This window comes from Oryx dammah, unplaced genomic scaffold (genome assembly GCF_014754425.2).
Source record: "Oryx dammah isolate SB20612 unplaced genomic scaffold, SCBI_Odam_1.1 HiC_scaffold_17, whole genome shotgun sequence".
In the NCBI taxonomy this organism is placed as follows: domain Eukaryota; kingdom Metazoa; phylum Chordata; class Mammalia; order Artiodactyla; family Bovidae; genus Oryx; species Oryx dammah.
In genome coordinates this window covers 47,795,256-47,812,573 of record NW_024070201.1, presented here as the reverse complement: position 1 = coordinate 47,812,573, position 17,318 = coordinate 47,795,256, and the positions used below count along the sequence as shown (strand labels likewise).

The 17,318-nt window shown below is 35.6% G+C and overlaps 2 protein-coding genes across 2 annotated transcripts; both read left to right on the top strand.

The window, feature by feature from the left end:
• The first annotated feature begins 2,564 nt into the window (after nt 1–2,564).
• LOC120876659 (olfactory receptor 52J3-like) lies at nt 2,565–3,500 on the top strand. Its single transcript, XM_040258631.1, has one exon. It carries the CDS (start codon nt 2,565–2,567, stop codon nt 3,498–3,500), a length of 936 nt encoding a protein of 311 aa, XP_040114565.1.
• Nucleotides 3,501–8,187: 4,687 nt separating this feature from the next.
• On the top strand, nt 8,188–16,896 carry LOC120875926 (olfactory receptor 52E1-like). The gene is given in 3 exon segments (XM_040257676.1): nt 8,188–8,201; nt 11,369–11,408; nt 15,982–16,896. Coding segments are annotated over 3 exon segments (969 nt in total).
• Nucleotides 16,897–17,318: the final 422 nt, after the last annotated feature.

The following is a 17,318-nucleotide window of genomic DNA, read 5'->3' as shown; positions in this document are numbered from 1 at the left end:
TTTTAGGAACTAAAAAAATTCTCTCCATAGGGATATTGAAGTCTTCCTTTCATGATTGAATGCCCAGTTTTAATGGGCCCATTAAATTTCTATGGACCCATTAAATGCCCATTTAATTTCTATGATTAAATATTATACTTTTATCTTTATGCTCTCATTATGTTAAAAATAAATTTTGACTTATGACTTTAAAATGTTAGAATAACATATCTTTTCTTTCTTTAGTTCCCATTCATTTCATTTATCTAAATACATTCCTTTTATAATTTTTATGTTATTTATTTTTTATTATCTTACACCCAGTAAGACTAGCACTGCATGGGAAAAAAATTTAAAGACTTTGTCTTATATAAAAATCATGATATGTCAATAAATTATTGATGAGTGCTAAGACATGGATGTGGGAAAGGAAGATACATGTGTCAGTGATTGATGCTCTAAACTGCATTTTTATATTTAATAAAATAGTGTTGCAAAATTCAGCCAGTAAGAGATTCTGTTCACTTCATATGCATAGGTTTTGATGGTATTAGTTTTGTGTCTCTGACTTCCTGTTAACAATATATGCTTGCATTGAGGGAAAGGTGTGGACTAAAGACTACGTCTGCCTCCACATCAGTCCCTTTGCCCCAGGTACAGATAATGGAATTTTCCCCAGGAGACTCTGCATTGTTAATCTTGATTCCCATAGGGGATATGAGTTGGCTTTGCTTTCAGACATGACCCCAAAGATCCTAAGTACAGGTAGTATAAAACTATATGCTCTTTCATAGGTGTATTGGAGCTCTCTAGCCCTATTCCTCCTGAAGGTAGGTTGCCTTTGAAATGTGTGATGGAGATGGATAGTTACTAGAGACTACTGTTCAACAGTGAAGGAATGAGCTACAGTTGAATTTATTAAGCTCTGTATCACCACTGCAGAAAGATTTTCTGACAGAAATAGTTTTTCAGCGGGTCATGCTGAGACAATTTAAATTTTTAACTAATCACCTATAAAGGGAACTTAAATTATGGTATAAATGATCATCTCTACTGCCAGGGATAACTGTGTATTTGGGCAATTTGTGTATTATAATAATTTAAAAATAAGATCATCATAGACCCAGAGTTAAGTGCTAGTTTATAAAGCTTATTACCAAGAGGGAAGCAGAGAAGTAAGAAATCTGAAGATGGAGATTAAATACAGTCTAGAAGGATTTACTGGCTGGGGATTCTCTATTTTAGTCATAACATTATTAAAACACTTCCCAAAATTTAGACTTCTGTCTCTCACTTTAATCAAGAGTTGATTAACCTGAGATTCCTCTTCCTTCCTCCCTTCCTTCTTTTCTTTATCCCATCCTTTCTTCCTTCCTTTTTACTTCCATTTTTGTTTTCTTCTTTCCCTTCTTTAAGCTTCTCTTTTCCTTCCTCCACCCCTTTCTTCCCACACTCCTCAGCCCCCTTCTTTTCTTCATTAGTACTGTACAATCTCTTCTTGTTTTTTGTTCCAGAAAGAAAGAGGAGAGAAAGAAAAAGGGAAGAAGAAAAGAAGATGGAAGAAAAGAAGGAAAAAAGAGATGACAGAAAAGAAAGAGAGTGAAAGACAGACAAGGTGAGGAAGAGAGAAAGGATGGAAAACCATAACTACAGTGTGGTAAGTTAGGAGTACAGATTTCATCAGCTTGATTAGAAAGGTGTTTTTATTCTCTGAAATCATCTCCTTTCAACAAACTTTTCACTGCTCGCCCTCAAACTCTCCCCAACACATGACAAGGAAGTGTAAAGATTTTAGATATTTTGAGATATTCTTAGCATTATGGCAGCCAGTAGAAACCCTGGAGAGTCTTTAGTCTATGTATCCCATCAGACTATTAATATCAAAGAGACACATATGTTTCCTGGAGGTTATTTCAGGCTGTAACGTTTCCTCATTTTGTGCAACTGTCTTCATACTCAATGTACAGTACAACTTGTATATCTTTGTATACCTTTTTTCTGTATCTGTGGTATATTACAGTGTGTCATTGGGGTTTATGGATAACTATGAAAAGATACCTAAATGAAGCATATTTCTTCAATTAGGATATGGTATTCAGTGTAAATATTGATATTGAATAAACTGGTTTCAGAAATACTGCTTGATATGCATCGCTCTGTATATCTTGGTGCAACTCTGTTCCCATATATATATATGGTTTATGTGCAGGTAACTGTATCTGATGTTCTGTGATTTGGTGTTGATATGTTTAATTAAGGTATACTTTGTCTTCAAAAAGACTAAAATCTCAATATAAACATAAACTCCTTCATGTTCCATTAATGAATTCTATGTCTTGTGTGAGGTTTGAGCAAATGAGCATAAGATATTACTGCCTAATATTCAGATAAAGTCTTTCATAAAGTTAATTTTCCTTCCACTGAAAAATAGTCTGTCTGTGACAATACCTGCTTTTGTATGTAAGTTTTAGCATTAACTTTAATAATACAAATAGAGATAAAAATTAAACCTACTGGTGTGAGTTTTTATCACTCTTATTTTCACTTCCAGAGATGGTCAACTCTGTCTTCTCATTGATGCCAAGATGCTCCACACCAACACTTCCACTTTCCACCCAGACACCTTTTTCCTTGTAGGCATCCCAGGGCTTGAGGATGTCCATGTCTGGATCTCCCTGCCTTTTTGCTTCATTTACTTAATGGCTCTGCTGGGCAATGCTACCATTTTGCTGATTATCTGGTCTGACCACACTCTGCGGGATCCCATGTTCTACTTTCTAGTCATCTTATCAGCCATAGATCTGGCCCTCTCCACATCTGCAGTGCCCCGGATGCTGGGGATATTCTGGTTTGATGCACATGAGGTTAGTTTCTCAGCCTGTGTGGCTCAGATGTTCCTGATACACACCTTTACAGGAATGGAGTCGGCAGTTCTGCTGGCGATGGCTTTTGACCGCTACGTGGCTATCTGTGCACCACTCCACTACACAACCATCCTGACGCCGCGAGTACTAGCAGGCATTGGCATTGGTATTATAATGCGCCCAGTTCTACTCATGTTTCCCATTCTCTACCTAACCCATCGCCTGCCCTTCTGTGGGGCTCCAATTATTGCCCACTCCTACTGTGAGCACATGGGAATTGTCAAGTTGGCCTGTGCCAGCATTCGGATTAATGCCATTTATGGACTTTTTGTGGCTTCTTTCCTCATTTTGGATGTGGCACTGGTTGGAATTTCTTATGCCTACATCCTCCATGCAGTTTTCCGCCTCCCATCTCGAGATGCTCGCCATAAAGCCCTGAATACGTGCGGGTCCCATGTAGGGGTTATGTTTGTTTTTTATACACCTTCTCTATTCTCCTTCCTCACCCACCGTTTTGGCCAAAAAATTCCACCTTACATTCACATCCTTGTTGCGAATCTCTATGTGGTTATTCCACCTGCCCTCAATCCTATTATCTATGGTGTGAAGACAAAGCAGATTCGTGCACATGTGAGTCATGCTTTCAGCTCAAAATAGGGTTGTTTCCTTAGTTCTTGAAGGCATGGATATAACTGAAATAGTAACTTTCAGTCTACTGTAGACTGATCATCTTTCTAAATGTTCCTTATATCAAAAGGTCTTGCAGATACTAAAAGAACAAAATTTTTGGTCTTAAATCCTTTCCTTTTCCTATTGGTATTGAGTATTTATTCTTCTGAATAAGTTGCATTTATTCATTACAGCAGGGAAACATTCCATTGGAAATCCTTTCATTTTTAACTATGGAGACTGAGTGAAACTCCATATCCATCTATTTGAAAATGACATAGCATTTCAGTGGGGAAAAATTAGTTTATTATATATGCCTTGGTTTCCTCTGAATAAAATAAATACATTTAAATATAAAATTTTAAAAAGATCTTGGGAGGGCTCATCAATAAATTTTTTAATGTATCTGATTTCTTTAAGAATGATTTCTATTAAATGAGTTGTTAAAAGTTGTTCCCTTTAATTTCAGTTCTCTTTTCCTTACTCTTCAGGAAAATCTATAGGCAATATGTGCCCTCACTATATCACTATACTTCTGTCTTTCTGGAGGCATATGAAATGAAAGAACCTGAAAAAAGTACTTATATTAAAGCATGAAAATTTTGTTATGAGAAAATTGAATGTTCAGAATTCTAACAGGTGGATTTTGAATCAGGTTAAACAAGGTGTATGGAGAAGGCGATGGCACCCCACTCCAGTACTCTTGCCTGGAAAATCCCATGGACGGAGGAGCCTGGTAGGCTGCAGTCCATGGGGTGGCGAAGAGTTGGACACGACTGAGCGACTTCCCTTTCACTTTTTACTTTCATGCATTGGAGAAGGAAATGGCAACCCACTCCAGTATTCTTGCCTGGAGAATCCCAGGGACAAGGGAGCCTGGTGGGCTGCCGTCTATGGGGTCGCACAGAGTCGGACACGACTGAAGCGACTTAGCAGCAGCAGCAGCAGTAAACTAGGTGTGCTTTGTGTGTGTGAGGGAAAGACATTGTTAGTTTGGTCGCAAAGTCATGTAGGACTCTTGTGATCCCACAAACTGTAGCCCACCGGGTTCCTCTGTCAGTGAGATTCCTCAGGCAAGAATATTGGTGTGGGTTTCCATTTCCTTCTCCAGGGGCTCTTCTGACCCAAGTATCAAACCCATGTTTCTTGTGCTGGAAGGTGAGTTCTTTACTACTGAGCCACCAGGGAAGTGGAAGAGGGGTGGATACTTTGGTTTATCTACATATGTTTAACATATTTAGGAACGCTTTTACCTAAATAGGCCACTTCTCCTCCAAAGACCTCTTTATTTGTGGAATATAGAATGCATTTATCATTTTGGTTGATACTTTGCAAAAGTAGTTGAATTTCAGGCATTCAGTAGAAACAAGTTTTGAAAGTCAGCTATTATAAAGGAATTTGATGAATATTCTCACAAGTACATTTTGTTTTCTTATAAAAACATATTTCCACTATGACTCTGAGGCATTTAAGGCATTATTGATTAATGTTTCTAAATTAGTTGTGGCAGAAACTAATCTCATAAAAATAATGAAATAGAACACAAGACCAATTGTTTAATAAGAGTCTAGGGACTAATTTTCTGATGGTAAGCTCACAATATGATAAAAGAAAAATGACTGCACAATTTTATAATATCATTAAATGGATTAGAACACATATTTTCAGAGATTGGAAATGGGAACGATAGGGTATATATCAGCAAGGCACAGGGATTGAAGATTCAGAAAAATCTTTCTTGAAGGAATTAATGTAAGGTGGCACAAGGCACATCTAAATATGATATATTTGAAGAATCTGTTTCTTGTAACACCTTAAGTACTTAAATGCTCTCTTTTCTTAGATACTGGAAGATATGCAAAATGAATTTTAATTATGTCTTTTCAAGAGTTCATCCAAGAGCAGTCTTTTGAGTGTTTTTGTTCAATTGGATGTTGTATTTCATTTGCGGCACAACTTAAATTTAATATTACCAAAGACAACAAAAACTAAAACATTAACTTTTATTATTAATAAGTTATTAATTTACTCTTATTAAATTGACTTTAAATATTAATTTAATGTGTGATCCCACTTTTAAAGTCACCCAGGATTACTGAAACCATTCACAAAATAAATGCAGTATCTATCTTTAGAAGAAAACATATACATATTTCTGGAGATTGATAGGATTCATATGCATTAATCAGTAAGCCATGACATTCTCTATTAAAACTTTAAGAGTAGCTTTATAGTCAAATCAAATCTAACAATGCTTTTACAGTTTTAACGTTGACTCTAACCACACAATCAAAATTATGTCGGCATTTTTTCCCTTTACCTAGAGGACTGTGACTAATGGTAAGAAGCAGCCTTTTGTTACTTCTGTCTTTTAAAATCACTTTTACCTGGAAAAACAAACCACTCAAGTGCTTGTCATTTTCCTTAGGCATATATTCTAAGGAATAATTAATAAATTATTGAAATAATAATTTAATAATTATTAAATAAAATAATAAATAATAATTAATTTTTATTATTCCTACCCCTCATCTGATAACCTGAAACTAAAGACTTCTAGGAACTGAAGCAGATGACATCATATGAGACAACTTTCTATAGCTATCTGAACCTGGGCTGTTGATGTTTGTCACCAAACCTTTGATGATGATATTATGGTTCAGATGATGTCTAATATCTATGATCTTGATAACCTATGGACTTTACACCAGAAGTGGCCTAAGTATTTTTCCTCTAATCTTTCTTGTTACCTGAATGAGCTGTGAATATTTATCTAATCTGCATACTTTCCCTCTAACATAAAACAATGTACCAGGAAAGATCCTTCCTGGCATTTGAGGTACAAAAAACTGCTGAAACTGGGAAACCTGACTCTTGATCAGCAGTGCTTTAGAGAATCTCAATAAAAAGGGGAAATGTAAAAAATAATGATAATAAATGGAAACCTTAATTAAATAGAGTCAGGAGACTAGAAGGGGGAGTGCTCATCTCTTGGAGCAAGAGTAGAATCCAACAGGAAGAAGCAGTGCTCTTCTTTCTTGGCAGATTAAGCCAATAAAAAGCCATAGACTCTTCATTTACTATAGCCTGACCAAAATTCCTTTTTTTTAATGTACATAAAAATGTTTTCCTTCCCTTGCTTTGTGGGACCTGGCATATGGTTCTTTATAGATCCCAAATCATAATTATTTGCTGACCATCAATAAACCCATTTTCATTGGATAAATATCTGGCAGTCTAATTGTTTTAGGTCAATATATGTTATTGAGAAATCTGTTACTTAGACTTCACATTTTGGGGTTTTTCAGTTATCTTTCTATTATTCAATTTTTGTCAACAGAACTTTTGTATAATTTGAATCATTCATTGATAAGATGTTTTATAGGGCAGAATATATTTTATCTTGGTAAGTAGTATCCCGGCACTTGAAAATAATTTGTGCTTGGCTCTTTGGGGGGGAACTGTTCTAGTAATGTTAATTATATCAAGGTGTTTAATAGTGTTTGTGATCTATTTATATTCTTATTGATTTTTTTTTCTGCTTGTTATACCAATTATTATTTTTTCTCTGCTTGTCATATCAACTACTGATATTTTTAGTTATGATTTTATGTATGTATCACTACAGTTCTATCAGTTTTTTTGCATGTATTTTGAAGGTACTAAAGAAAGTGTATTAAATTTTTGTGATTGTGAGGTCTAAGATAAAATGACTTCTTTTAATTATAAAAAGTCACTCTTTATCTCTGATAAGAGAGTTACTTGGAAATTTACTTTTTCTAGTATAGTCACTTTCTTTTGATTAGTGTTAGTACACTATAAAGTTTTCCATCATTTGATCTGAACAAATTAATTTGTTTATATTTAAAGTTATATTCTAATAGAGCCTTCTAATAGTTATAGTATCAAAAGGTGTGATATTACCAAAAGATGTGATTTGCCATAGATGTGTGGAACAGAGTGAAAGCCCACAAAATCAACCATACACATAGACTCAGTTGATTTTCAATGAGAATGCCAAATCAATTCAGTGTGTGAAGACATTCTATGCAAAAAATAGTCCTGGGAAAACTAGATACTCAAATGAATAAGAATTAAATTGGCTCTATCTCACACCAGGTAAAAAATTAAGTTAATTAATAACCTAAATATTAGGGCTAAAAAAATAAAACTCTTAAAAAAAAATTTAGGACTAAGTTTTCATGACCTTGGCTGTGACAATAAGATTCTTAGAACATCGAAAGCGTGAGTAATGAAATAAAACTAAGTAAATTAGACATCCTCAAAACAAAACCAACCAACAACAACAAAAACAATTTTGTGCATCAAAGCATGTATGAGGAAAAAAAAAAAAGAAAACTCCAGAATGGGAGACCAGAATATATAAATACAATATCTACCTCTCAACAACAGAAAGGCAAAAAATAAAATAAAATAAAATAACTTGTTAAAAAATGGATTGGTGGAGGGGCTGTATAGACATTTTTTATATAACACATACAAATAGCTAATAAGCACATGAAAAAAGGCTGAACTTCACTAATAACTAGGGATATTTAAATGAAAACCACAATAAGCCAGGATTTCACACCTACTAGGATTGCTTTAACAAATAAAGAAGTAAACAAAATAACAGGTGCTGATGAGGATGTGAACGAATTGGAACTCTTACGCAATGTTGGTGGATATGTAAAATGGGACTGCTACTAGAGATATTATTTCAAACTACCTCAAAATATCAACCATAGATTTGTTGTGTGCCACAGTAATTCTACTCTCAGGTTTATATGGAAACGGAATTGTAGGTCAATGTTTGTTGCAGTATTATTTACAATATCCAAAAGGTAGAAACAGTCCATTCACCACCAACAAATGAATAAACAAAATGTGATATATACATTGAATGGAATATTTTGTTGTTGTTTGGTCACTAAGTTGTGTCTGACTCTTTGCAACCCCATGGACTGCAACACCCCAGGTTTCCCTGGCTTTCATTATCTACCAGAGTTTGCTCAGACTCATATCCATTGAGTCAGGGATGCCATCCAGCCATCTCATCCTCTGTCACCCCCTTCTCCTCCTGCCCTCAATCTTTCCCAGCATCAGGCTCTTTTCAATGAGTTGGCTCTTCTCATCAGGTGGCCAAAATATTGGTTCTTAGCATCAGTCCTTTCAATGAATATTCAGGGTTGATTTCCTTTAGGACTGACTGATTTGATCTCCTTGCTAACCAAGGGATTCTCAAAAGTCTTTTCCAGCACCACAGTTCAAAAGCATAAATTATTTGGCTCTCAGCCTTCCTTATGGTCCATCTCTTACATCCATATATAACTACTGGAAAAAAACATAGTTTTGACTATATAGACCTTTGTTGGCAAAATGATAACTCTGCTTTTTAATGTGCTGTTTAGGTTTGTCATAGCTTTCCTTCCAAGGAGCAAGCCTTAATTTAATGGATGCAGTCATTGTCTGCAGTGATTTTCGAGTCCAAGAAAATAAAATCTGTCATTGCTTCCACTTTTTCCCTTTCTATTTGCCATGAAGTGATGGCATGGTATGCCATGATCTTAGTATTTTGAATGTTGAGTTTTAAGGCAGCTAGTTCACTGTCTTCTTTCACCATCATCAAGAGGCTCTTTAGATCCTCTTCACTTTCTTCCATTAAAGTGGTATCATCTGCATATCTGAGGTTGTTGATATTTCTCTCAGCAATCCTCATTCCAGCTTGTGATTGATCCAGCTTGGCTTTTTTTTTTAAATTCCCTTCATGGAACATAGCTTTGCTGTGGCAAAGACACTTGCATAACTCAATGAAGCTCTGAGCCATGCCACACAGGGCCCAGCAAAATGGATTATTATGGAAAAATAGTCACTTGGAAAAAAGCTTGAAAGTTTCTCAAAAGGCTTAATATAGTTTTACCATATGATCCATCAATTATATCCCAAGAAATTTATCCAACTGGCTTGAAAACTATGTCCAAACAAAAACCTACGTGTGGATATTTATACCAACTTTATTCATAATTGCCAATAACCGGCAGCAATCAAGATGCCCTTCAAAAGATAAATGAATATCCAAACTGATACATCTATTGAACATAATATAATTGATATTATTCAGCATTATTAAGAAATGAGATATCAAGACATAAAAAGATATAGATGAATCTTAGATGTATATTCCTAAATGAAAAGAAGCCAATTTGAAAAAGCTTCATATGGTGTGACTCTAAAGAATATTCCAGAAAAAGCAAAACTATAGAGACAGCAAACATATCCATGCTTGCCAGGAGAAGGAGGAGTGAGGAGATGTTGACTGTGTGAAGAACATGGGAATTTTCAAGTTAGTGAAACTATGGTATATGATAGTGTAATGGTGAATATATGATGCTACACATTTAAAAAATACATGAAATTTTAAAACACAAAAGATGACTTAAGTGTATGCAAATTAGAAAATCATTTAGGAGTTCAGAGGATCCCATGATGAAATGCAAAATGTAACAGACACAATGTACTACAAATGTAGGTTAAAACCTCACTAAAGTTGGTGAAGGAAAGTGTATCAACCTAAATAACTTTGGACATGAGTGGCGTTTATGAGACTAAAGGCAGAAAGGACTGTATACATAAGTGCTGTACCCTAGCAGATGCATTTTTGCCCACAGGATTATAGGTTAATAATTCTATTATATTTACATGTAAATGCTGCTGTTGAGCAATTATTCAAATGGATGGCATGTGGTGGGATCCAGATTTCTCATTGTTGGAGTGGTATTTTACAGATAAGCATAAGTGGATACTAGAATAATTCATTTGGTAATGAACTGGAGTTAGAGACATCACAATGATATATTCAAATAGATGATAGATGTGTAGATCTCTATAGATATGTATTTAATATAACATGCACAGGTTAATATATACATATATACTTCCTTGCTCTGTCAGCTGAGAGGGTCTTAAAGCAATGACATCCTAGTAGTAAAGCAAATCTAGCCTTTTCTAACACCATTATCAAAGTAAAGAAACCAGTAATACTTAGAGAAATATCATATTCTAAGTTTGGGGTAGGTGATATGCAAGATAAGCATTATAGCATGACGTGGTGCCAGAAAGTAAAGAAGTCTATCCCCCCCCAAATAAGAATCTACAATTATAGGGGTATGTCAAAGAGACACAGTAGTCAACTGAAAGAGTTTCCAATAGCCACAGCTAAAAAATGTGAGAACATAAAGTAATACTGAGTATAACCTATAGTATAAATATGATTCCACACTGGTATAAATGATTGAATACATAAGCAAATGGGAGAAATAGATATATCTCTTATTTAAAAAAGTCCAAAACAATATATGAGGATACTCTGTCCTCAAGGAAGAGGAGCATCACACCTCACTTAGAGGTTCCACATTACTTTCTTCCAGAGAGTAACTTTCTTCCACAGAGCAAACCGGGAAAAGCGTGAGAAAAAAGGTCCTGACAAACACTGCCTCAGATGCTAAAGCCATGGGAATAGTGAGTACCCTTATGTCCTGATGTAATATTTCACCTCACTGATCTTTCTCCCCAAATCGCATAAATATAGTCTAGTCATGCAGAAAGTATCAGACTACTCTCAACTGAGGAACATTTTACAAAAATCTGACCAGTATTTCTAAAACCAATCAAGTCATAAAAACCAAGAGAAGCCTGAGACCCTGTCACACCCAAAAGAACCCTAAGAGATCTAATTAAACCAAACTAGTAAATGTCATTTGGTATCCTGGATGGGATCCTATAAGTGAAAAAGAACATTAGGTAAAACTAAGGGAATATAAATAATATTTGAACTTTAATAACATATGAACTTTCAGTAACACTGGTTCATTAACCATAACAAATAACCATACTAAAGTACAATATAATTGATGGGGGAAATTATGAATGGGTCATTTGAGAGATCTGTTTACTGCATCTGCATTTTTCTTCACAACGGTTCTATTTTTTAAAGTTTATTTAAAACTTTTAAAATACTTTATAGAAAATCAATTAGTCAGAAATTACCTTTCAGATCTTCAAGAGGGAAACAGGACATGATCTGTGAGAGATAAAGACTTTTAATATACTGCTGATATTATAAAAGATGATGACTGACAATTGAATAAACAACAACAAAAAGATGAATATCCTAGATAGAGACTCCAGAAATACATATATTTATTAGATTTATTTGTCATATGATAGTGCTGACATTGCAGATCTCAGTGTCAGTCTCCAAAATTCATGAATTCCAATAAGCTTTCTAAAAACTTCTGCTTCTGCAACCAAAAACCCAAGGTTTTCAGGTAAGTCAAGGGTGTGAAGGGATTCCCAGGTGGTTCAGTGGTAAAGAATCTGCCTGCCAATGCTAGAGAACGCAGGAGACACAGGTTTGATCCCTGGACTGGGAAGATACTCTGGAGGAGAAAATGGCAATCCACTCCAGTATTCTTTTGGGAAAATCCCATGGACTGAAGAGTCTGGAGGGCTACAGTCTGTGGTGTTGCAAAGAGTCTGACATGACTGAGCAACTGGGCATGCGTACAAGGAAGTGCGGACAAAGATTTGTTAGACAGCCTACTTTCCCAGCTTACATGCATAACTAAGGCAAGAAACAACATGCAGCTTTTACTCAGTATTAATTCTGTTGTTCTAAAAGCCATTTATTTGACCCAATTATTTTTTCATTATTGGCAATAAGTCTAGGCAAGGAATATGATGACATTTATTGACTCCCCTATAATTCCAGGTGTGAGTTCTAGGAGACATCTTCATGGTAACTTCAATCAGTATGAGCTTCCATAGAATATCACAGCTAGAGAATATTAAGTATTAGCTAAGTAGCTCAATACATAGTTACAAACTTCTTACTATACATCAGGAAATGTTTTAAGTGTCACACAAGAATCAGCTCTTTTAGTCTTCACAGCAATATTTGTATTTGGTATTATTCTGTTCATTATAGAGAAGAAAATGTAGACACAAATTTTAAATTTCTTGCCTAAACTCTTATGTCTATTAAGTAAGGGAGATGAGATTCAAATCCATACAATCTGTCTCAAAGTCCATCCATTTAGCTAATTTCCTATATAACATATTTCTTTCCTTAGACCTCTGCCTTTTTATCATTAAATTTAACCCTGTTTTATTTCCTGTTAATAAGAATAATAAAGAAGAAAGTATTTGTGTTTGAAACAATTGGTCATTGTTTTATTATATTATCATTCCCATTTAAGTTCTAACATATACCTCATGAAGTGATGGCTACTAGCTGAGCTTCATTGTTTTGAGATCATATTTAAGGTTGAATTGTGCTTTGCATTGGGATGTGTGAGGCAAATAAGTGGAAAGTGAGCCCTCCTCAAAGCATCTCCTACTTAGAAATGAGACAATTCATCAGTAGTCACCTCAAGCTTGGGAATCAGCATCCAGATATAGGACTTTCTTTTTTTTTTTTTTTAATCATCAATGATGTTATGCTTCATATTTATGAAGCATCGAGCTCTGTGCCTCTGGACACTTCTGTTCTCCAGAGAGCACTAATGTTTGGAGACACTCCATTTTAAAGGCAGTGTTTACAGTATGAATCTCCCATTGCAGTCAGAGTGCGTGAAATGTAAACATTCGGGAGCAGTTGAACTAGCTAATTCAGAAAGCTTTGCTGGTAAGTCTGGCCTTGGGGCCAGAAAGGATGTACTAAGACAGGAACCATTTTATTATGGTCATTTCATTGAGATTTAAGATGAGCCCAAATAGATGACAGAAATGTAGAAAAAAAGGAAAGCTAATTGAATATAGAAGGTATCACCCCAAAATGTAACAAGACGATAATTTACATAGATTCAGAGCTGTACTCCAACAAATATTTTATTAAAACATCATTCTTAAATATTTGGATAAGTGATGCATGTGTGCATATGCGAATACCTTCACAATTTCCTATATTGTCTTTCTCTAAGTCTTTGTTATTTATCACACTTTTTCCTTTGCCTGTTGTGGTTGTATCTTCACCTTCAATCTTGTCTCCCTTGCTTTCTTTTAGCATTTTGCAATTATTTTCCAGAACTTAACTTTCTATATTTCTCTAGCCTCCATTCAGCTCTCAAGATAAGAAGACAAGACAATCACAGTCTAGTTAACTGAAAAGTTTTGACCTTCTAAATTACCATTCCTCTTATAAACGGAGTAAACAAACAAACAAAATCCACATATCAGTTGGTAGTTTTGCACAATATCTGTGAAATTCATGGAAGTTTCTGCCTGAGAGTTGGAGAACAAGTAGGGCTCCAAGAATTTCTGAACTTCAAGAGTCTTCAAACAACATGAAATGTTTCATCTACATAAGTCTATTTATGTTTTTTTATCTCTTTTTTAACAGAGGAGCATGGGCATAGGGAAATCCTGAGAAAAATGTTAATAGCTGATGATTATATTTACCACATAACCTGGAAGCTCAGCTGTAAAAAATTCCTCCTGCATTGCAGGAGACCCTGGTTTAATTCCTGGGTCAGGAAGATCCCCTAGAGAAGGGAGAGGGTACCCACTCCAGTATTCTTGCCTACAGAATCCCCATCGACAGAGTAGCCTAGTGGGCTAGTCCATGGGGTCGCAATGAGTTGGACACGACTGAGCAACTAAGCACACAATCATTCTACTTTCATGTACTTCTTTAGAAAGGTGCCAATATGCATTTTAAAGTGCTTAGAAGATATACATGTAATAAACAAAAGATTTCCCATAAGTAACTCCAGTTGAGGAAAGGGATGAATCACTACAAAACCTGTAAGTATCATAGTTCTGGGTGGAATCAGTGACTATATTTTGTTTTGAGAACTCAAAGAAGGGTAAAGGGCATATAAAGTCAAGGTTATGAGATATTGAATTACATACCATTTTACTAAATGCCCACATATTTTTAACACATTCTAACTCATAAATGCTTATGTACATCATCTTATTTTGCAGCAGTTCCCAAATGACAAAAACATTGAATCAGAATAACTTGAGGAGCTTCACAGAAATCATGAGGTGCTATACCATACCTAATGATTCAAAACTTTCAGAGTTTGGACTTAAAACTTGTATTTTTATGTAGTTCTCCACAGGCTGTAAAGGATGAGAAGCCACTGGTGTGTAATCCCTCTTTCAGTATATTTATAGGAACCATGTGGAGAGCTTTGGCCTACTTCCTGACTACCTTAATCTCTGACAGCTTTAAGAGGCAGTTCAACTGTTGTACATTAACTGCCTGGCAGAGTGCATCACGATATGAGCAACTGATACATCTTCCAAATCTCCTCTTTCAATTTCTAAGCACAGTGCTAAGTAAATATTTGCTAGAATACATGACAAGATGGTAACACTGTACACTGAAGAAATGTGACAGATATTTTTGAAGGATAGTCACAATCTGACATAGAGAAATGAGATAAAGTGTAGGCATGAAAGAAGAGGGAAAAGGTTGAAGAAAACAGTGATCCAGACTTCTGTGTGATCCACAAAATTCAAATGTTATGCTCTTCTCAACTATGATACTTTAATACTGATACTTTCCTTTTCTATGTTAAAAATTCCATCACCTTAACTCTCTTTCCAATTTAACTTCATATGCTCTACTATTATGTTTTCAGGACTATGTCTTAAATATCACTTTGAATAAGTACTTAAGAAGCTGCATGCTGCTGTGAACCAAGCTCTTACGATTTCATCATTATCTCTTCTGCTATTTTCAACAATCAATTGTAAAATCTAATGGTGAGGCCAAGTCAATTCTATCAACTATTCACTACAGTCTACCCAAACTACAATGGTTTTGTTTCTGATGAAAGAGATATAGGAGTTGATTGAGTGGCTTTCTTTACTGGGTTTGGTACTTCTAAAAAGATTTTGTGCAAGTTCTACCTTCACAGGTTGTGGCAATTAACTATGAGATGGTAATTGCCTAGGATAAAAGGAAAATATACCTGTTACAATTCCAAAGAAACCATTTTATTATTGCTTTAATTCTTAAGCTATAATTGAACTTCCTTAAGAGGAGTAATGATGCTTAATTTATCTGTGCACACCAAATATCTGGCCATTTGCCTGATACTATCGATCTTTGATAAAAGTTTCATTAAATTAAATTAATAATAAAATATAAAAGTATAAAATTAAATAAATTAATCATTAAAATTATTGAAGAGATTAATGAAAATAAATGTAATGTCTGATAAGCTACATCAAAATTAAACAAGAATGATGTATTTTAGTTTTCATAAAGGTCACACAATTATGTCATGATGGGCTTGGGGACTAGAAAAGACCACACATATTTTTGTATAATTCTGTAGGAAAACCATATAACTGGACAAGAAGTGCTGGAGCCTCTCAATGAATGAGACATCTGGTATGAAATGTGCGGCTGTCACAGTGCCAGAGAAGCACGGTCCCTCCTAACGACACGTAGTTCCACCCCTACATTTTTCTCCTTCTGGGAATTCCAGGGCTACAAGATGTGCATATGTGGATTGGTTTTCCATTTTGTATTGTATATATGACTGCTCTACTGGGAAATATTGCAACTCTTTATGTGATTCAGACTGAACACAGTCTCCATCAGCCCATGTTCTACTTCCTGGCCATTCTGTCATCTATTGACCTGGGCCTGTCCACATCCACCATCCCCAAGATGCTTGGCATCTTCTGGTTCAAGCTGAGAGAAATCTCCTTTGAGGGCTGCCTTGCCCAGATGTTCTTCATCCACCTGTGCACTGGCATGGAGTCGGCTGTGCTCGTGGCCATGGCCTATGATCGCTATGTGGCCATCTGTAACCCTCTTCACTACACACTGGTGCTGACAAACAAGGCGGTATTAGTGATAGCATTGCTCATCCTTCTGAGACCCTTAGCTATTGCAATTCCCTTTGTTCTGCTCATCCTGAGGTTACCCTTCTGTGGGCACCAAATCATCCACCACACTTACTGTGAGCACATGGGCATTGCCCGCCTGTCCTGTGCCAGCATAAAGGTCAACATCATCTATGGCTTATGTGCTATCTCTATCTTAGTGTTTGACATCATAGCCATTGTTATCTCCTATGTCCATATCCTGCGTGCTGTCTTCTGCCTACCTTCCAGGAGTGCCCGGTTAAAGGCACTCAGCACATGTGGCTCCCATGTCTGTGTCATATTGGCCTTCTATACTCCAGCATTCTTCTCCTTCATGACCCACCGTTTTGGCTGAAATGTTCCTCAATACATCCACATTCTTCTTGCTAACTTTTATGTTGTCATCCCACCTGCTCTAAACCCTGTTATTTATGGGGTGAGAACCAAGCAGATAAGAGAAAGGGTAATTAGAACTTTCAGAAACAGATTATGAAATTTGCTCTTCAGAGTTGAAGAGCCTTGAGTAGAAGAAAACAAAACTTCATCTCTCCACCGATGATTGAAATAGTACAATGCCAGGGGACGATGATATTCTATGTATAGATTTACAAAGTATTTCACTCATTTTAGAAACAATAATCCAAAAGGGACAATAATAAATATTTAATATATGCATAGATATAATCACATACAAATGTAAACAACTGCATAAGTTAAAGAGAATTTACATGAAAAAAGCACGAGGTTGGCAAAAATTGACTAATATTAATATAATAACACTCACTTACATACACATATTATGAGCCAGACTCATAACACATATTATGAGCCATACTTCATAACTTTTAAAGTATGAACTCCTTGAATTCTTGTAGCTATGATGAGAAGTAGCTACTAATTATTCCCTTTCTATAG